The sequence below is a fragment of the Hippopotamus amphibius genome, chromosome 3 (assembly GCF_030028045.1).
Source record: "Hippopotamus amphibius kiboko isolate mHipAmp2 chromosome 3, mHipAmp2.hap2, whole genome shotgun sequence".
NCBI classification, from domain to species: domain Eukaryota; kingdom Metazoa; phylum Chordata; class Mammalia; order Artiodactyla; family Hippopotamidae; genus Hippopotamus; species Hippopotamus amphibius.
Genome location: NC_080188.1, coordinates 110786339 through 110808243, shown reverse-complemented (window position 1 = coordinate 110808243; position 21905 = coordinate 110786339). Strand labels below are relative to the sequence as shown.

The 21905-nt window shown below is 36.1% G+C and overlaps 1 protein-coding gene across 1 annotated transcript; it reads right to left on the bottom strand.

Annotated features, from left to right (window-relative positions):
- Window positions 1-350: 350 nt before the first annotated feature.
- Window positions 351-1280, bottom strand: LOC130850409 (olfactory receptor 5AS1-like). The gene has a single exon (XM_057729944.1). The coding sequence runs from the start codon at window positions 1278-1280 to the stop codon at window positions 351-353; it is 930 nt and encodes a 309-aa protein (XP_057585927.1).
- Between the last annotated feature and the right edge of the window lie 20625 nt (window positions 1281-21905).

Sequence of the window (21905 nt, the reverse complement as noted above, 5' to 3'; positions counted from 1 at the left end):
AACATCAACCAAGATACATATTACCAGCTGTCAAGGAGTTTCTAATATGGGTGGATTGAAAGACAAGGCAAAAAATACCTTTAATAAAACATGATGAAATATAATGAATCAACATACAAAGTATAGTAATTATTATTTACTTTAATTCAGAAATGTTTTACAGCAGAAGAATTTTGGCAAGAACAATTCTATAAGAGATGATGAAAGCATTTTAAAGTAGGATGAAAAGTTATTTTTATTTCTGAAAAGTGGTGATACATTTAAAATATTCAGCATATAAGGTTATATACTGCTGAGGATAAAATTGGTAGGCTATGCCTTAAACATTCTTAAATGGCTTAAATTCCTATTCATTTGAAAGTCCAATCCAACTTTTTGAGGGCATTTTTTACATCCTTGTTTCTGAAGCTATAGATTAGTGGATTAAGCATGGGAAAGACAACAGTATACAACACTGCAACCACTTTGTCAGTGTCTAGGGAGTAGCTGACAATGGGACGTAAGTACATAAACAGGAGCGTTCCATAAAATAAGGATATTGCTATGAGATGGGAAGCACAGGTAGAGAACGTTTTCCTTCTGCCACCTGAGGACTTGATGCTGCAAACAGTGATGAGGATACAGAAGTAAGAGAAAAAGATGACCACAAAAGTGCTGGTCTGGATGAAGCCACACAAGGCAAAGAGTAGAATTTCATTGATATGAGTGTCTGTACACGATAAAGCCAAGAGAGGTGGGATATCACAGAAAAAATGGTTGACAATATTGGAGCCACAAAATGGCAGCCTGAATGTGAGGCAGACATGTACCATCGAGGTCACACTTCCACTGAAGTATGCCAACACAATGAAGCAGATACAGACTCGCCGAGACATATGTGTAGAATAGAGCAATGGATTACAGACAGCTGCATAGCAGTCATATGCCATTGCTGCCAGCATAAGGCACTCAGCATCAGCAAAACAGCCAAAGAAAAACATTTGTAGTGCACACCCATAGGGGGAGATGCTTTTCTTGGATGCTAAGAAATTCACCAGCATTTTAGGAGTGATTGCTGTAGAATAGCTGATGTCTAAGAAAGACAAGTTGCTGAGAAAATAATACATGGGGGTTTGAAGGCTTGAATTGATATTAACTAACATTATTATACCTATATTTCCCACCACAGTTAGTGTATAGACTATGAGAAATATCGAGAATAGTGTGACTCTGAGAGGTAGATAATCTGTGAATCCAACAAGTAGGAACTCAATTGGCATGGTATAATTATGTTCCAACATCTTCTTGGTTTTCTTATTTTTCTCATCTGAAATGGATGGTATCAGAATATGTGAGTTGATTTCAGTGATTGATGAACCGAGGATAACTTTATTCTCCCTTCTAAAGAAGCAAAGAGAAGGATAGTAAAATCACAGTTAAGCCATTTTCTGTGACATATTTTGTTTGTTTTCTTTTTGTTACTTTATTTTAAAAATATAATTTAAATTTTCATGGATACCGGAGAATGTTATTCATGGATGGTGTTTCAAGAGGCAGTGATTCTTTAAAAGCTGTGCACATTAAGAGATGATATTAATTCCTTTCAAGATGAAAGACAATGAATGTGGCTTAGCTGATAAATCCTGGTAGAACTAGAAGAACTGTCAAAATCCTTACAGGAAGGCTCTATTTTTCAAATACTAAAATCACATTTTTCCATATACTGGAAAGTATAGTTGAGAAAAATTCTAGGCAGAAATCTCCCACAGATAAGCTAGATAAATCTGCAGAAGAATATCTGCAATCTTGGGAGATAGTTTAAAATGACAGTTTAGAGCACAGCAGTTATGCAAGAGATGACTGAGTTCAAATCTTAGCTTTGCTACTAATTGGTTGAGTGACCTTGAAAAATGATTTAGCCTGTGATGGCTAAAGGAATAAACAAATAGATATTTGCAACACACTTATGTAACTGGTGTATAATAAACACTAAGCTGAGTATCTATTAAATAAAATTTATTGTAACAAATAAATCAACTCATTTCTTTTTTTTTAAGCTCCTTATTGTAATATAATTGCTTTACACTCTTGTACCAGTTTTTGAGGTACACCAAAGTGAATCAGCTGTATTTATACATATATCCCCATATCCCCTCCCTCCTGCTACTCCTTCCCACCCTCCCTGTCCTGGCCCACTAAAGCATCACCCATCATTGAGTTGATCTCCCTTTGTTATACAGCAACTTCCCACTAGCTATTTATTTTACAGTTGGTAGTGTATCTATGTCTATGCTACTCTCTTACTTCATCCCAGGTTCCCCTTCATCCCCTACCCCCAACTCCAACCCCGTGTCCTCAAGTCCATTCTCTACATCTGCATCTCCACTCTTGCCCTGTCACTGCGTCCATCAGTACCATTTCTTCAGATTCCATATATATGATTTAGAATACAGTATTTGTTTTTCTCTTTCTGGCTTACTTCTCCCCGCATGACAGTCTCTAGGTCTATCCACCTCATTACATATGAAACTTAAAAGCTTTTGTACAGTGAAAGAAACCATAAACAAGATTAGAAGAAAACCCTCAGAATGGGAAGAAATACTTGCCAATGAAGCAACTGACAAAGGATTAATTTCCAAGATATATAAGCAGCTCATGCAGCTTAATACCAAAAAAGCAAGTAACCCCATCGACAAATGGGTGGAAGATCTAAATAGACATTTCTCCAAAGAAGACATACAGATGGCTAACAAACACAGGAAGAGATGCTCAACATCACTAATCATTAGAGAATTGCAAGTCAAAGCCACAATGAGTTATCACCTCACTCTAGTCAGAATGGCCATCATCAAAAAATCTAGAAAGAATAAATATTGGAAAGGGTGTGGAGAAAAGGGAATTCTCCTGAACTGTTGGTGGGAATGTAAGCTGGTACAGCCACTATGGAAAACAGTTTGGAGGTTCCTTAAAAAACTTAAAATAGAACATATGACCCAGTAATCCCACTACTGGGCATATACCCAGAGAAAACCATAATCCAAAAGGAAACATGTACCGTAATGTTCATTGCAGCAGTATTTGCAATAGCCAGGACATGGAAGCAACCTAAGTGCTCATCAACAGAAGAATGGATGAAGAAGATGTGGCACATCTATACAATGGTATATTACTCATCCATAAAAAGGAATGCAATTGAACTCATTTCTTTTTAGTCATTTACTCAATTAAACTATTGAGTTTAATTGTAAGCTTGACATACCCCCGTAGTTGTCTTAAATTTCATCTTATCTTTGACATCATAGGTACATGATTTGTCCTTTCTTAAAAAAAAAAGGCCATTTGTGTGTGTGTGTGTGTGTTCTGTGCAAATTAATTGTTTGGTAGCAGTAAATATTTTACACTTGCCTATAATTGTTGCTTTCCTTTCCCTAGTTCTATGTCTCTTTCTTGACTCTGGGGTATGGATATAACAATGTCTGGTGTGAGGTCACAGGGACATTCATTTGAAGGACAACTGTATCTCTGCATTTATTAATGAACTTCTAAACTGAGGCTATTTGGGAAAATTGAATTATATAGCTAGAAGGAGAAATCATCAAGGAAAAAAATATAACAGGTACCAATGAATAATAAATTATAGTGTGATGGAATATTCTGCAGGAATCTAAAGATGTGTAATGTTGGAAGTGGCTTAAGTCAGTAATGCTGTAGTGAGTACTAAGACAAATAAATAATGAGGATCTATTTTCTCAGCCATGCATGGGAACCGCAGAATTTCCTCTCCTCCAACAATATGAACTGTATTCTTCTAGAGAAGTCAGTCTTCTTTTGGAACTAGAGCTTTAAAAGGAAGGTGACTGGAAAAAGATGGGTGTCTGAAAAAGTGGGTGTCTGAAAAAGTGGGTGTCTGAAACTATATTCAAGGAATCCAAACTCTTAAATGAGAAACATTTTTATGTGTCTTTGTTGTGCAAATGTCATTTGAAATCTTCATATAATATTAAGATTCTTATTCTTGATTCTTTCTTTATCTTCTTTTTTCTAAAGAATTAATTCAATAATCATCAAAAGGGTTTATCTAAGTTATTTTTGTGAAACTTCAACAGCCATGAGTCCTGCTTGATTTGGTATCACTGGTACAGAAGAGGCCACAGCAAGGAAGACTAGGGAAAAAGTAAGTGTCTGGGCTGTCTCCTGGTTCTATTACTTTAAATTATTTCATTTTTATTTATGTCATCATATTCTCATTTATAAATTCAGACCTACTCTGTTTATAAACTTGTTATCTAAGGCAAAAGAAACTGCATATTCAAAAGCTTCATAATTGCCTAGTAAACTTTCATATTTGTTTACAGTTTATAATAGAAATTGTCAAAATCAGGCAAGCTTGTCTAAACATGTTTTATGTCCTCACTGGAAACAACAAATGAACAGACATTTGAAAATAAAAACTACATAAACTTTCACCAAACAGAAATGAAGTATAACTACCACTACTGCTAAAACAGCAAGAACGAATTGTAAATTTTCTTGAACAGTTTTAATTTGAGATTTCTATGAACTAAAGCCATGGAATATTCTGCTATCATAGTTAGTTATTTGCATTAATGAAGATGCTGATGGTGATGAAAACAAAAACCAACAGTGAAAATTATCGAGAGGATCTAATACATTTTCCAGTGACATGATATGCATCACTTTGTTGAATCTTCATATTATTCTATGAGATATATATTGTTTCTGCCTTTACAAATGATAAAACTAAAGCATGGAAATGTAATTAAATTGCCTAATTATATATTGACAGAACCCAGTTCTCACTTCTTTTTTTTTTTTAAGAACTTTTATTGAGATACAGTTAACAGACAATAAACAACATATTTAGAGTATACAATTTGGTATCCCAATCACCCAATTCATTCCCCGCCAGCCCTCCCCAGTTCCCCCACTTGGTGTCCACATATTTGTTCGCTACATCTGTGCCTATACTTCTACCTTGCATTTCCTCTTTCATAGTTGTTAGCATTTGCCTTATGTATTCAGGTGTTCCTATATTGGGTGCATATATATTTATAATTGTTATCTCTTCTTGGATTGATCCCTCGATCTTTATGTAATATCCTTTCTTGTTTCTTGTAACATTTTTTTTTTATTTTAAAGTCTATTTTACCTGATATGAGTATTACTACTCCACCTTTCTTTTGATTTCCATTTGCATGGAATATGTTTTTCCATCCCCTCACTTTCCATCTGTATGGGTCCCTAGGTCTGAAGTGGGTCTCTTGGAGACAGCATATATATGGGTCTCGTTTTTGTATCCATTCAGCCACTCTGTGTCTTTTGGTTGGTGCATTTAGTCCATTTACATTCAAGGTAATTATTGACATGTATGTTCCTATTACCATTTTCTTAATTGTTTTGTTTTTGTTGGTGTAGGTCCTTTTATTCTCTTATGTTTCCCACTTAGAGAAGTTCCTTTAGCATTCATTGTAGGGCTGGTTTGGTGGTGCTGAATTCTCTTAGCTGTTGCTTGTCTGTAAAGATTTTGATTTCTCCAACAAATCTGAATGAGATCCTTGCTGGGTAGAGTGTTCTTGGCTGTAGGTTCTTCCCTTTCATCTCTTGAAATATATCAGGCCGCTCCCTTCTGGCTTGCAGAGTTTCTGCTGAGAAATCAGCTGTTAACCTGATGGGAGTTCCCTTGTATGTTATTTGGCATTTTTCCCTTGTGGCTTTTAATAACATTTCTCTTTCTTTATTTTTTGTCAGTTTGACTAGTATATGTCTTGGCATGTTTCTCCTTGGGCTGATCCTGCCTGGGACTCTCTGAGCTTCCTGGACTTGGGTAGATATTGCCTTTCCCATGTTAGGGAAGTTTTCAACTATAATCTCTTCCAATATTTTCTCGGGTCCTTTCTCTCTCTCGTCTCCTTCTGGAACCACTATAATGTGAATGTTGGTGCATTTAACATTGTCCCAGAGGTATCTTAAGCTGTCTTCAGTTCTTTTCATTCTTTTTTCCCTATTATTTTCCACATCAGTTATTATCATCCTTCTGTCTTCCAGGTCACATATTCGCCCTTCTGCCTCAGTTAATCTGCTATTGGTTCCCTCTAGTGTATTTTTCATTTCCATTATTGTGTTGAACATCTCTGTTTGTTTGCTCTTTAATTCTTCTAGGTCTTTGGTAAACTTTTCAATCTTTGCATCCAGTCTTTTTTCAAAGTCCTGGATCATCTTCACTATCATTATTCTGAATTCTTTTTCTGTAAGGGTGCCTATGGCCTCTTCATTTAGTTGTTTTTCTGATGTTTTATCCTGTCCCTTCATCTGGTACAAAGTCCTCTACTTTTTCATTTTCTATATCTTTCTGTGGCTGTGGTTTTCAGTTCCACAAGATGAAATATTGCTGATACTGCTTGATACTGCTTGATACTGCATTCTGCCCTTTTGTGGAGGAAGCTATCTAGGAGGCTCGTGAGTGCTTCCTGATGGGAGGGACTGATGGTAGGTAGGGCAGAGCTCAGTAAAACTTTAATCTGCTTCTGCTAATGGGTGGGGCTGTGTTCACACCTTGTTGGTTGTTTGGCCTGAGGCTACCTAGCACTGGAGCCTACAGACTCTTTGTTGGGGCTAATGGCAGACTCTGGGTGAGCTCACACCAATGAGCACTTCCCAGAACCACTGCTGCCAGTGCCCCTGTCTCCTTGGTGAGCCACAGCTGTCCCCCACCTCAGCAGGCAACCCCCCAACACCAGCAGGTAGGTCTGGTTCAGTCTCCTATGGGGTCTTCCCCCTGGGTCCTGGTGAGCACACTTTTTTGTGTGCCCTCCAAGAGTGGAGTATCTCTTCCCCCCCAGTCCTGTGAAGGTCCTGTAATCAAATCCCACTGGCTTTCAAAGTCTGATTCTCTGGGGATTTCTCCTCCCGTTGCTGGACTCCCAGGTTGGGAAGCCTGACGTGGGGCTCAGAATCCTCACTTTAGTGGGCGGACTTCTGCAGTATAACTGTTCTCCAGCTTGTGAGTCACCCACCCAGCATTTATGGAATTTGATTTTAACACGATTGTGCCCCTCCTACAGTCTCATTGTGGCTTCTCCTTTGTCTATGGATGTGTGGTGTCTTGTTTGGTGAGTTCCAGTGTCTTTCTGTCAATGATTGTTCAGCAGTTAGTTGTAATTCTGGTGCTCTTGCAAGAGGGAGTGAGTGCACGTCCTCCTACCCTGCCATCTTAATCCTATACAGTTCTCACTTCTTAACTAAAATACTATGGTGCCTCTGATGTTGAAATATTTTCTACTGCTGTAGGAATTTTATGATATACTATTTGAATATAGACTTCAGTGCTAGAAAGAACTTCAGCCATTATCTTAATCCATGCCCTTAATTTTTGAGATGGGATGACTACGTCACACTACAAGATCATTCAACATGTGACATGTCCATTAGTAGCTTTCATGAGTTTATCTTATATTCAAAAACAGGATATGATATTAAATTCTGATTTTTCTTCCTTGAGTCACCATGAAAGTTGCAAAACTGTCTAGAGGGTTTTTGTAGTCAATTGTTGAATAAGAGACTGAGCATGCCACAACAATTTCATTCCTCTTGAAGGACTCATCTCATACTAGTTTGAAATGAGATCATGATTAATCTCCTAAAATAAGTTGAGTCCTACTGATCTCCAAGGAAACTTATCTGACAAAGCTACTTCTACAAGCTGCTTATGGATGGATTTTCATTTGCTATTGTACTTGAAGTACTAATGCTGAGTTTGCCCTCTCTCTCCTTTTCAAATGAAGTTGTGCTGTAGTAATTAAACACACATAGAATATGGAATCAGCAAAATTTAGTTTAACCTCAGATGTGACATCTAATGTTCTATAGGTCATTGAATTTCTATATGGCTAAACATCTGTTTTGTTTAATTAGCGTAATAATATAACATATGTTTGAAACAAGGATTAAACTGGATAATTTATATAACTTTACAGGGCTTGTTATAATATAGATGCATAAAAAGATTCATTATTATCTGTTATTAACATTAATACTATTGCTATGATTTAGTAATTCAATATCTTACTTCAAAACCATAAGTTCCTTCAGTGATAATTATATGGACAAGCATGAAATAGTCATACTGTGTGTTTTTATGTGTATGTTCTCATGGAGACTAAGTTTTAGCTTACTGATGAAGTTTAGATTACTTAATTTAGCTTACTCAATTAATTAGAGTATTGGATTTCTCAAAATTTCCAAATAGGCACAGATTCCCCATCATGGAAATAAGAAGCACAAAGAATCAAGCAGTGACTTTTGGAAAATGCTATGGGTAAGGTAAGGTTAGATTTATAGTCCAATATTCCCCATCCACTCCTACAGCCCACATACACACACAAATTGAGAGAACCCTACAATCAGAGAAGATACGTTTTACCTCAGGTCACAATATTTTTGCTACATGTTCACCAGACATTGTGTTGATGTTTTAGGGAATCTGTCACCTACCTTGGCACCATCTAGGCCTTTAAATTGTAGAATTTATTTTGTGCAAGAGGCTGACAGCATTCCTCTCCAGATTTTACACACAGATCTTTCAAGGGATGAGTATTTATATTCTAGTCTGTGACAAGTGGGATATTATCCCAAGATAATTCCCAACCCCAAGTGGATTTTAGATTGGCAATGACCCTCTTTCCAGTGGGTGGCTTGAATGATTTTAAAAGACAAACATGAAGAATGGAAACATAATTGACTATGATGTAGCCAATTACAACCAAACATATCTCCTCTAGCAAATCTAATATTAAACAACAACAATAACAATCCTTTCATTCTACCAGGCAATTGAAAACAAACAAAACAAACAAGCAAAGGACACTTGTAAAGTCTGTGATCTTTATCAGATACACAAAGGTACTTTATTTTCTTATAAATGTATTTATTTATTTATTTATTTATTTATTTATTTATTTATTTATTGGCTGTACTCACTGGCTTCCTCTAGCTGTGGTGAGTGGGGGCTATCATTCGTTGTGGTACACAGGCTTCTAATTGTGGTGGCTTCTCTTGTTGTGAAGCACAGGCTCCAGGCACGTGGGCTTCAGTAGTTGCAGCACATGGCTCAGTAGTTGTGACTCTAGAGCTCAGGCTCTGCAGTTGTAGTGAACAAGCTTAGTTGCTCTGCTGCATGTGGGATCTTCCTGGATCAGGGATCATGTCCCCTGAATTGGCAGGCAAATTCTTAACCACTGGACCACCTGGGAAGTCTCACTTAAAGGTATTTTAAAGCATTTAGTTATATGAGGGGATTCTAAAGTGCAAAACTTGGGCCTTCCCTGGTGGTCCAGTGGTTAAGACTCTGTGCTCCCAATGTGGGGGACATGGGTTTGAACCCTGGTGGGAAAAGATCCTGCATCCTGCCTGCCCTCATTTTAGTTTGTTTCTCAATATTCTGAGTTATTAGAAGGAAATATGTCTTTCATGGTAAGATGTAAGAGCTCATGATGTAGGCAACCTGGATTTGAATGTCAGATTTGGCATTTCACAACTGAGACTTTGAACTACTTTTTAAATATTGTTATTAATTTTAAAGTGATAAATATTAATTGCATGCCTCATCAAATTCTTATGAAAATTGAGATAACACATGTAAAGACTTAGTCCATTCTTTAGCAGAAGGAAGTCCTTTTCTTTTAAATAATTATATCAGTATTTACAGCAGTATTTCTTAATAATTAAAAATGCAATTCTGGATTTTAACTTTCTTTAAATAATGAACAATGGCATAGAATCTTATGACCCCTAAGATGGATGGAATGGAAAATGAATAAATATAGGATGCCAGACTTACTGCAAACAATGGCCTCTTTCCTAATTCTGCTGGGTAGATTGAAATGAGCTTTGCTGCTGTAAGAAGAATGTCTTATTTAACAGATGAGAGATCGGTGTATTTATAAAAAAGGTCATCTTTCCTCAATCAAAATAGCAATACACATGAAAAATTAGAGCTGAAAATAATACAGCTTAAATATTTTCAGTGAGACAAATTGTCAAAAGTATTATTAAACCTACATGTTCACTTCCTAGGTGGCACAGTGGGTAAGAATCCGCCTACCATTGCAGGGGACATGGGTTTGATTCCTGCCCCAGGAAGATACCGCATGCTGTGGAGCAACTAAGCCCATGAGCCACAACTATTGAGCCCATGTACTGCAACTACTAAAGCCCACGGGCCTAGAGCCCATGCTCTGTAACAAGAGAAGTCATGGCAATGAGGAACCCATGCACCACAAGGAAGAGTAGCCCCCACTCACTGCAACTAAAAAAGAAAGCCTGCACACAGCAAAAATGACCCAAAACAGCCAATAAAATAAATAAATAAATAATAAATAAATGTATTAAAAAAAAAACCATACATGTCCGGTAAAAAGAAATGGTTAAAAAAAATTTAAAACAATTTAAAAATGAATAGTGATTCCTTAGTTGTATTTTAAAATATAATTGTAGAATTCACTGTCTGTTGGAACCACGACATCCATTCTCTCTTTCCTTCAGAACTGTTCTCAGGCCTTTGGACTTTGGTCTTGGACTAGAAATATACCACCAGCTTTCCTGCATCTTCAGCTTGCAAGGGACTTCTCAGCCTCCAAAACTGAAAGCGAGTACTGAAATGAGAATTTCTTCAATCAGGTTCCACCGAGCTTCCAACTGAACCTGCTGATTTCAAATCTCCGATTTATTGGCCTGTCGTGCTGCGAGCAGAGCTAGCTTGGACTTGTGACCACTGAAGTCTGGATTACACAACCAGAAGTCAAGTCAGAGACTCTGGGGAGGGAGCACTGATTCCAGGGCGCTACACCACTAGAGAGTCCTCAGCCACAGGAAAGATTAACTGCAGAGCATTCTCATGGAGCCCTCTATCAGAGTCTAAGACCTGGTTTTGCCCAACTGTCTGCAACTGCCAGTGCTGGGTACCTCACACCAAACTACAAATAAGAAAGGAACACAAACACACCCATCAACACACAAACTACCTAAAGCCATATTAAGCTCATAGATAACCCCAAAACATGCTACCTGACATGGCCCTGCTTCTCAGAAAGAAAATACTCAGAGCCACACACCAGAAAGCAGGCACCAGACCCTCCAACAAGGAAGCCTACTCAGGACATTGGACCAGCCCCACCACAGGAGGCAGAGAGCAGAAACAAGAGGAATTACTACTAGGCAGTGTATGGAAATGAGACAGCAAATCCTATAAATTAGACAAAATGAGAAAATAAATAAACACCTTGCAGGCAAAGGAGCAAGGTAAAAACCCACAAGACCAAATGAATGAAAAGGAAATATAAAAATTTCCTGAAAAAGAATTCAGAGTAATGATAGTAAAGGTGATCCAAAATGCCAATAACAAAATATAGAAAACATGAGAAACATTTAATAAGGACCTAGAAGAACTAATGAGCAAACAAACAGTAATGAACAACAAAATCACTGAAATTAAAAATACTCTAGATGGTATAAAAACCAGAATAACTGAGGCAGAAGAATGAGTAAGTGAGTTAGAAGATAGAATGGTGGAAATAACTTCCACAGAGTAGGAAAAAGAAAAAAGAATAAAAAGAATGGAAGACAGTCTCAGAGGCTTTGGTGACAATATTAAGTACACCAACATTCAAATCATAGGCATCCCAGAAGAAGAAGAAAAAAAGAAAGGGTTTGAGAAAATATTTGAAGAGCTTATAGTGGAAATAATTCACCAAGTCCAAGAAGCACAGAGAGTCCCATACAGAATAAACCCAAGGAGAAATACACCAAGGCACATATTAATCAAACTAATGAAAATTAAACACAAAGAAAAATATTAAAATCAGCAAGAGAAAAGCAACAGGTAACATATAAGGGAAAACCCATAAGGATAACAGCTGATCTTTCTGCAGAAACTCTGCAGGCCAGAAGAGAATGGCAGGATATACTTAAAGTCTTGAAAGAGAAAAACCTAGAGCCAAAAACACTCTACCCAGCAAGAATCTCATTCAGATTCGACAGAGAAATCAAAAGCTTTACAGGCAAGCAAAAGTTAAGAGAATTCAGCACCACCAACCAGCTTTACAACAATTGCTAAAGTAACTTTTCTAAGCAGGAAACAGAAGAGAAGGAAAAGACCTACAAAAACAAACCCAAAACAATTAAGAAAATGATAATAGAAACATACATATTGATAATTACCTTGCATGTAAATGGACTATATGCACCAACCAAAAGACACAGACTGGATGAATGGATTAAAAAAAACCAAGACCCTATATATGCTGTCTACAAGAAACCCACTTCAAACCTAGGGCCACACACAGACTGAAAGTAACGGGATGGAAAAAGATAGTCCATGCCCATGGAAATCAAATGAAAGCTGGAGTAGCAATACTCATATCAGACAAATTAGACTTTAATGTAAAGACTGCTATAAAAGATAAGGAAGAATACTACATAATGATCAAGGGATCAATCCAAGAAGAGGATGTAACAATTGTAAATATATATGCCCCCAACATAGGAACACCTCAATACATAAGGCAAATGCTAACAGCCATAAAAGGTGAACTCGACAGTAACACAATAATAGTAGGAGACTTTAACACCCCATTTACACCAATGGACAGATCATCCTAACAGAAAATAAATAAGGATACACAAGCTTTAAATGACATATTAGACCATCTTGACTTAATTAATATTTATAGAACATTCCATCCAAAAAATACAGAATACAGTTTCTTCTCAAATGCACAGAGAACTTTCTCCAGCATAGATTACATCTTGGGTCACAAATCAAGCCTTGGTATATTCAAAAAAATTGAAATTGTATCAGACATCCTCTCCAACCACAATGCCATGAGACTAGAAATCAATTACATGAAAAAACCTGAAAAAATACAAACACATGGAGGCTAAATAATACATTATTAAGCAACAAAGAAATCATTGAAGAAATCAAAGAGGAAATCAAAAAATACATCGAAACAAATGACAATGAAAATACAACAAACCCAAATCTATGGGATGCAGCAAAAGCAGTTCTAAGAGGGAAGTTTATAGCAATACAATCCTACCTTAAGAAACAAAAAAAAATCTCAAATAAACCACCTAACCTTACATCTAAAACAATTAGAGAAAGAACCAAAAAGACCCAAAGTGAGCAGAAGGAAAGAAATCATAAAGATCAGATCAGAAATAAATGACAAAGAAATGAAGGAAACAATAGCAAAGATCAATAAAACTAAAATCTGGTTCTCTGAGAAGATAAACAAAATTGTTAAACCACTAGCCACACTCATCAGGGAAAAAAGGGAGAAGATGCAAATCAACAGAATTAGAAATTAAAAAGAAGTAACAACTGACATAGATACACTACCAAATGTAAACTAGATAGCTCGTGGGAAGTTGCTGCATATTATAGGGAGATAAACTCGATGATGGGTGATGACTTAAAGGGCCAGGATAGGGATGGTGGGAAGGAGTCGTGGAAGGGAGGGTATATGGGGATATATGTATAAATACAGTTGATTCACTTTGGTGTACCTCAGAAACTGGCACAAGTATAAAGCAATTATATTCCAATAAAGAGCTTTAAAAGTAAATAAGAAAAAATAAAATAAAATAAATGTAATTGTAAAATTTCTGTTTTATACAAAAATGTGTATGCTATAAAACACAGAGATTATCCTTCACTTTAAGGATACGATTGTATTTTACACACAGTGAAGACAGCAGTAAAACAGCTTTGCTTACTTAAAGTGCAAAATAAATTTGGTTAAAGAATATTGAATAATTTGCAGAATATATAGGGATCCTGGAGAACTAGTTGAGAAAATGGACAGGAAGCAAAGGAAGTAAAACAAGAGAGAGGATCTCATCATAGGAAGAGTTAGCTACATATGTGACAAGTGCCAGCCACTTGTATTGATAACTTGTGTAATCTCTCACTTTGTTGCACTTTCTTCAAAAAAAAAAGACATTCAGGAATGGAATTTTTCATTAGCCTAGTGTAACACATATGCCCAAGCTTTATTTTCTAGGGAGCTGGAGGAAGAAATGTTTCCTGAGCCTCAGTCCTTAGTCGTGGGGCCCAAAAAGGTACTGTGACATCACCCAATTCCATGGAATCACCATTGCTACCTTAGAGGAAATGCTCTTCTGCATACAAATCTCTAAAGGGGCTAAGCCTAGAGTCACAGGGTAGGAAGCAACACTTTTATCAGGATGTCACAGATTGGGCACTGAGTCATACCAGGAAGTCCATCTATTGATACAAACAACCTCCTTGAACTTCCTCTTCGCTACTAATTGTATTCCTTCAGGTCCTGATACCCTGGCCAAACCAAAATAGATCTCTCACACCAAGCAATGTAGACAAATGTGTTTATTTCTGGAAGGCTCTGTTTATTGATTACATTCCCTGATAATCATTAATATTTTTTTAGAAATGCTTAGTCTGGAGTAATCATACTGTAGCAACCAGTTCTTTGCTGTAACCACTACAGCATGAGGGGCCAGCTATTAATCAGACTCATTGTTTTGTGTTTTTGATTTTTTTTAACTCTTTTAGCTAGTCACAGAGAGGTTCCTAGGTCTCACGCTGTGCTGGGAAAGTAAGAGGAGTTCTTCTGAAAATTATTTGCATCTTTAGAATTTGCTCAGGCCCAGACACACATACAAATTCCATGAAATAGTTAAGTTCCTGATAGATTGCCCAACTTTATTACTACAGAGACCCTATAACTCTATGTCATAATAGAGAATGTAGGACAAGCAATAACCTGATGTCAAATGGCCAGGTGTTCTATCTCAACAAGAACCCAGTAGCAACAAAATGCTTATTTCTCAAAAGTAAAAGGATAAATTTGCTGAATAAAAATGTGATCTATTTAAAAATCTATTAAGACTTCTGCTACTACATACAGCATCTTGAAGTGCCAGAGTGAATTTTGGCTGCCGTAGGAAGAGGGCTAGGTATAAAACTGCTTGTACTGCTGTCTAAAGAGCTCTTTCTGGTTACCCATCCTACACAAAGTGTCAATCTTTAAGAGGATCCACTGTGTGGGTCAAAAGTGCACTCACTCATATAGAAGATGTAGCCTCCAAAACTGAAAGCAGCATATTGAGATTTTTTTTTAATTTTATTGGAGGATAGTTGATTTACAATGTTGTTTAGTTTCCAGTGTCCAGGCAAGTGAATCAATTGTATATTTTGTGTAGGAGGAAACAAGTTTAGAAAAGTATGCTTTCTCTTTCAGAGGATATCCCGACATGTCCCATGTAACTGGACTCAGAAACAATGCATCCAGATCCCTGACATTTCTAGTTGTCCATTTTAGAGTCTATTTTCAACATTGTGGATATTTGTATTCTTTGTGGGACAGTGAGAGGCAAACTAATTGTGTATTTTTTCCCCAGAGCCTGAGATATACACATTTAGAGACAAAATGTTGAAAGTTTTTTGTTTTCCCTGACAAAAAATAAAATAAAAAAGTAAAATAAAATAAAATAAAATAAAATAAAATAAAATAACATAAAATAAACATCTGGGAGGTCTGTTTTTCATTTGTGGGCTGGGGAGGTGGAGAAAGCATTATACACATTAAAAGCTACATAGAGGGCACTATGGCTTGTACTGTAAGAGGACCATACTTGGAAGAGTTAGTATAAACAAAGGGACTCAGATGATTAAATTCATAAAGAATAATTAACTCATTTTACTCTTATTTTGAAGAGTCAATCATTCTGTGCTGGCAAAACTAAAGACAAGAAATACAATTATTGATGAATCATTGTTACCATGTTATTTATATTAGTACTGTGTAGTAAAGGGTTAACTCAATTATCCTGGCCTGCCCAAGCTCTGCATATTCCAAAGGCCTTCAAGACTAGCCCTTACTGGCTCCTGGCAGATAATCTCTGAAATCTTGGAATATTCTGTTTGATAAGAGCATTTTTGTATCCTGGGGTCCATACCAAACAGTTTATGCTAATTCTGTGGTTAATGGTGAATGCCTGATTTTTTTGTACACCTGGGGCTTTGAACTAGGCTGCAACACAATCAGTTTTAACTCTGGGGTGGGGCGATTCTAGATGAAGTAACTAAGAACAGTGTTGTGGACTCTCCATGCCTATGAACTGACCCCTAATAAAACCCTGGACAGCAAGACTTGATTAAGCTTTTCTGGTTGACAACACTTCCTAACAGCTGGCAGACAACATTGCTGGGAGAATTAAGTTGTCTGTGTGACCACCAGGAGAGAACAGTAGAAGCTCATGCCTGGTTCTCCTTGACAATGTTTTATACACCTTTTTCTTTTGCCAATTTCAGTCTATATCTGTAGCTGTAGTGAACCATAACAATAACAGCTTTTCTGAGTTTTGTAAGGCCTTCCTTCTAGTAAATCACTGAACCTGACATTGGTCTTGGGCACCTCTGAAATAAGTGTTAAATATGAAAAAGTTCCTCAAGCATTTTTCTTTCTTTTTTCCTTTAATTAAGAATTTATATTTTCTTATTTTTGTATTACATAAAATATGAAATTTTATTCTAAAAATAAATATGCAAATTAGAAAACAAAATAAATGAATATATATAAATTTACCTCCTGAGTTAAATAAATAAAAAAAAAAAACACAGTCACGCAGAAATCAGTTTTCTATGATCACCCACATTATCCTGCTTCTCTGACAATTATGACCAGAATAATATATCAGCTCAGACCTGCCAGAATGGTTATCATCAAAAAAACAACAAATTGAAAATTTTGGTGAATATGTGGAAAAAAGGGATTCCTTGTGCACTGTTGGTGCCAATGTAAATTGGTGCAGCCACTGTGGAAAACAGTATGAAGGTTCCTCAAAACACTGAAAATAGAGTTACCATATGACCCATGAACTCCAATCCTGGGTTTATATCTGAAGAAAACAAAAACACTAATTCAAAAAAAAATTCATACACCAGAGTGTTCATATCAGCAGTATTTCCTATAGCCAATATATGGAAGCAAACTAAATGTCCATCAACAGATAAATGGATAAAAAAGATATAGTATGTATACACAATTGAATACTACTTAGCTATAGAAAAAAATGAAAATTTGCCATTTGCAATAACATGTATGGACCTTCAGGGTCTTATGCTTAGTGAAATAAATCAGACAAAGACAAATACTGTATGTTATCACTTATATATGGGATCTAAAAACATAAAACAAATGAAACAATATAACAGAACAGAAATGGACTCAGAGATATAGAGAACAAACTAGTGGTTACCAGTGGGAAGAGGGAAAGTGGAAAGGGCACAATAAAGATAGGGGATTAAAAGATACAAACTAAATAAGCTACAAGAATATATTGTACAGCAAGGGAATATATCCAATATTTTATAATATCTTTAAATGGAGTATAATTCAAAAATTTTTTTGAATCACTATTTTGTACACTTGAAACTAATATAATATTGTAAATCAACTATACCTCATTAGAAAATAATAAAATACTCTTCTATATTTTTATTATTCCCTAGCTTTCAATTTTAAAAGTAAAATTTATCCATATCCCTAAAACTATATTTTTAATAAATATATTTTTATCTTGGATTATTATAAACATGATGTCATATATTTTGTCTTCTATTTTGCTTGTGATTTTCTTTGATATTGTTTCTAACATTCTCCCATGCTCATATGTATCACTGTATTTAATTTCAAAATTGTACAGTATTATTTTCAATAATGTTTCAATTCAGTTCTTAATTTCCTTTTATCATGACCAATGCTGATGTGAATGTTACTTTACATGTCACTCAGTGGACATGTACAGAATTTATCTAGGTCCATCCTTAGATGTGACATTGACTGGATACAGACTACATATATGTTCAGGTTTAAAATATAACAAAATATTTTCTAAATTTCTGTTTCATATTTATATTTTCAAAAACAGCACATCTGACCTTAGGTTCTACATCCTTGCTAATGCTTGTTACAGTCAGATATTTAATGTATTTTGCCATCATAATGGAGGTGACAGATATTTGAATCTTTAACACATCTGGAGTTATTTTTTTGTCCATTGTATTAGGTGGGGATGTTTTCTTTTCTGAATTTAGATTTGTTTAATGTATATTCTCCATTTCTTTTAGTGACGTCCTATGACATATCAAATCTTCATTTATGTGTGGATCTGCTTCTGGACCCTCTACTGTGATCATCAGTCTATTGGTAAACTTTCTTTTATATAATGGCATTGAAATCTGCTATATACTTCTTCAGGAATGGCTTGATCTTTTTGTTCTGCATTATTGCACCAAAACTTTACAAATAGCTTGTCACTTTTAGAATATTAAAAAAAAAATTGGAATTGTATTTACAGACCAATTTTGTAAAACTTGTGAGTATGTCTTTAAAATATTGAGTCATTCTCATAAACTTGGTGTCACTTTTTACTTATACTGTTTATTGAAAACCTTTTAATGATTTTGTATAGTTTTCTCCATAAAAGTTTTGATTGTTAGATCTATTTTCCTAAGGACCTTGTATAATATAAATATTATCCTTTTAGAAGTTAAGTTCTAAATATTCTGCAGTTATGAGAAAATGAACAAATTTTCAGATCAAATATTGATTATATATTTAGCAACCCAGACAAACTATTTTACTAATTCCCATAATTTGTCATTTTACCCCTTTACATGAGTCTGTTCCTTATACATCTTAAAAATTTGTTTTTTATTGTTTTGGAGTGTCTTCTCCTAGCTGCACCCTCCAGTGAATTGTTACCTAGAATTGGCAACATTGGACATCATTTTCTTTTATATAATTCTAAAGTGAGTAGCACTAAACTTCTTTTTATTAACTTTGATCATAAGATGTCAATTCAATCTCACATACTAATAAAAATTGTGTTTGAACCTCCAAATGCTATTCAACTAGCTTGCCATGTATCATTATTGATAAAGGAAGAGGGAAGGAAAACTTATTTGCAGTGGTACATCTTTTGGAAAAAAACTCAAGCAAATAATCTATAAATTTTAACCATTAAATTGTGAAAGGAGATATGACATTAAAGTTAACTGTCCAATATTCTGGCAAGTGCTTTCATTTCACATTTTTAATCCACAAATTTGCTGTGCTAATGCTACCACCTTCTGAGACAGACTAACCCTAATCATGCAAAGTGAATGCCCAATGGGTCTCATTAACAATAATCTTTAGTGCATTTTTTAGCTTAAATTTAAAAAGTATACAGAGCAATTATTACTGAAGGAATAAGTACCATAAGCAATGATTATCCTGAGAGATAATTGGTGAATAAATTGTAAAGTAAAGACTCTTTCCCAACATTTTTTACTTCAGTGTAATTAATCCCTTTGAAAATTGTTAATTACTACATCTTGCATTGAGGAAAATATAGGGCTCAACATCAGAATGTTTCTTAATTATGTTATTTCTTATTGACTCTCAAGAGAAATCAGTAGACATAACTGCTATTTAATATTTTTCATTCTCTAACATTAAAATAAATGTTCACACATGGAGTTTAGCAACAGAAATGACTAAATAAAGGCCTTGTTTTTCCTACAATCTTAATTTACAATTTATTACATGTATTTGCCTTATTAATTCAAATAAACTTAGAGTAAAATGTTAGCACACAGGTTAAGCCTCAGATAAATGACATGCATTAAAATGTTCACAATCGAAGATGTAGAGTCATTAAATTAATCACTTAAAAACTGACAAATATTTTAAAATTTACATTTTAAAATATAATCAAGTCTATTCATTTACCCACAAATATTTAATGACTGTCTACTGTAAGACAGACACTATTCTATAGCCTGACCAACAATTATAAAGTTTTGTACTCTAAAAAATTTATTAGAAAGTAAAAAAGAGAAAAATTTTAAAAAGTAACTGAAGAGATAGGATTAAGATGGTGGAGTAGGAGGACGTGAGCTCACTCCCTCTTGTAAGAGCACCAGAATTACAACTAACTGCTGAACAACCATTGACAGAAAGACACTGGAGCTCACCAGAAAAGACACCCCACATCCAGAGACAAAGGAGAAGCCACAATGAGACTGAAGGAGGGGCACAATCGTGTTAAAAACAAATTCCATAAATTCTGGGTGGGTGACTCACAAACTGGAGAACAGTTATACTGCAGAAGTCACCCACTAAAGTGAGGGTTCTGAGCCCCACGTCAGGCTTCCCAACCTGGGAGTCCAGCAACAGGAGGAGGAATCCCCAGAGAATCAGACTCTGAAAGCCAGTGGGATTTGATTGCAAGACCTCCACAGGACTGGTGGAAGCAGAGACTCCACTCTTGGAGCTCACACAAAAAAATGTGCTCACCAGGACCCAGGGGAAGGAGCAGTGACCCCATAGGAGACTGAATCAGATCTATCTGCTGGTGTTGGAGGGATGCCTGCTGAGGTGGGGGGGCAGCTGTGGCTCACCAAGGAGGCAGGGGCACTGGCAGCAGGGGTTTTGGGAAATGCTCATTGGCATGAGCCCTCCCAGAGTCCACCATTAGCCCCACCAAAGAGCCTATGGGCTCCAACGCTAGGTGGTCTCAGGCCAAAAAACCAACAAGGTGTGAACACAGTCCTACCCATTAGCAGACAAGCAGATTAAAGTTACACTGAGCTCCGACCACCAAATCGGATTAAAGTCTTACTGAGCTCCGGCCACCCAGCCCTACCCACCATCAGTCCTTCCCATCAGGAAGCATGTACCAGCCTCCTAGATAGCTTCCTCCACAAGAGGGCAGAATGCAGCATCAAGCAGTATAAGCAGTATTTCGTCTTGCAGAACTGAAAGCCGCAGCCACAAAAAGATAGAGAAAATGAAAAAGTAGAGGACTTTGTACCAGATGAAGGGACAGGATAAAACACCAGAAAAACAACTAAATGAAGTGGAGATAGGCACCCTTACAGAAAAAGAATTCAGCATAATGATAGTGAAGATGATCCAGGACTTTGAAAAAAGACTGAATGCAAAGATTGAAAAGTTTACCAAAGACCCAGAAGAATTAAAGAGCAAACAAACAGAGATATGCAACACAATAACTGAAATGAAAAATACACTAGAGGGAACCAATGGCAGATTAACTGAGGCAAAAGGGCAAATAAGTGACCTGGAAGACAGAATGGTGATAATTACTGATGTAGAAAAGAATAAAGAAAAAAGAATGAAAAGAACTGAAGACAGCTTAAGATACCTCTGGGACAATGTTAAACGCAGCAACATTTGCATTATAGGGGTCCCAGAAGGAGAAGAGAGAGAGAAAGGACCCAAGAAAATATTGGAAGAGATTATAGTTGAAAACTTCCCTAACATGGGAAAGGCAATATCTACCCAAGTCCAGGAAGCTCAGAGAGTCCCAGGCAGGATAAACCCAAGGAGAAACACAGCAAGACATATAGTAGTCAAATTGACAAAAATTAAAGACAGAGAAATGTTATTAAAAGCAACAAGGGAAAAACGACAAATGACATACAAGGGAACTCCCATCAGGTTAACAGCTGATTTGTCAGCAGAAACTCTGCAAGCCAGAAGGGAGTGGCATGATATATTTCAAATGATGAAAGGGAAGAACCTACAACCAAGAATACTCTACCCAGCAAAGATCTCATTCAGATTCGATGGAGAAATCAAAAGCTTTACAGACAAGCAACAGCTAAGAGAATTCAGCACCACCAATCCAGCCCTACAACAAATGCTAAAGAAACTTCTCTAAATGGGAAACATAAGAGAAGAGAAGGACCTACAAAAACAAAAACAAAACAATTAAGAAAATGGTAATAGGAACATACATATCGATAATTACCTTGAATGTAAATGGACTATGTGCCGCAACCAAAAGACACAGAC

Excerpts from the sequence above, each read along its gene's own strand:
- LOC130850409 (XM_057729944.1), bottom strand. The coding sequence starts at position 1,280 with ATGTTGGAACATAATTATACCATGCCAATTGAGTTCCTACTTGTTGGA.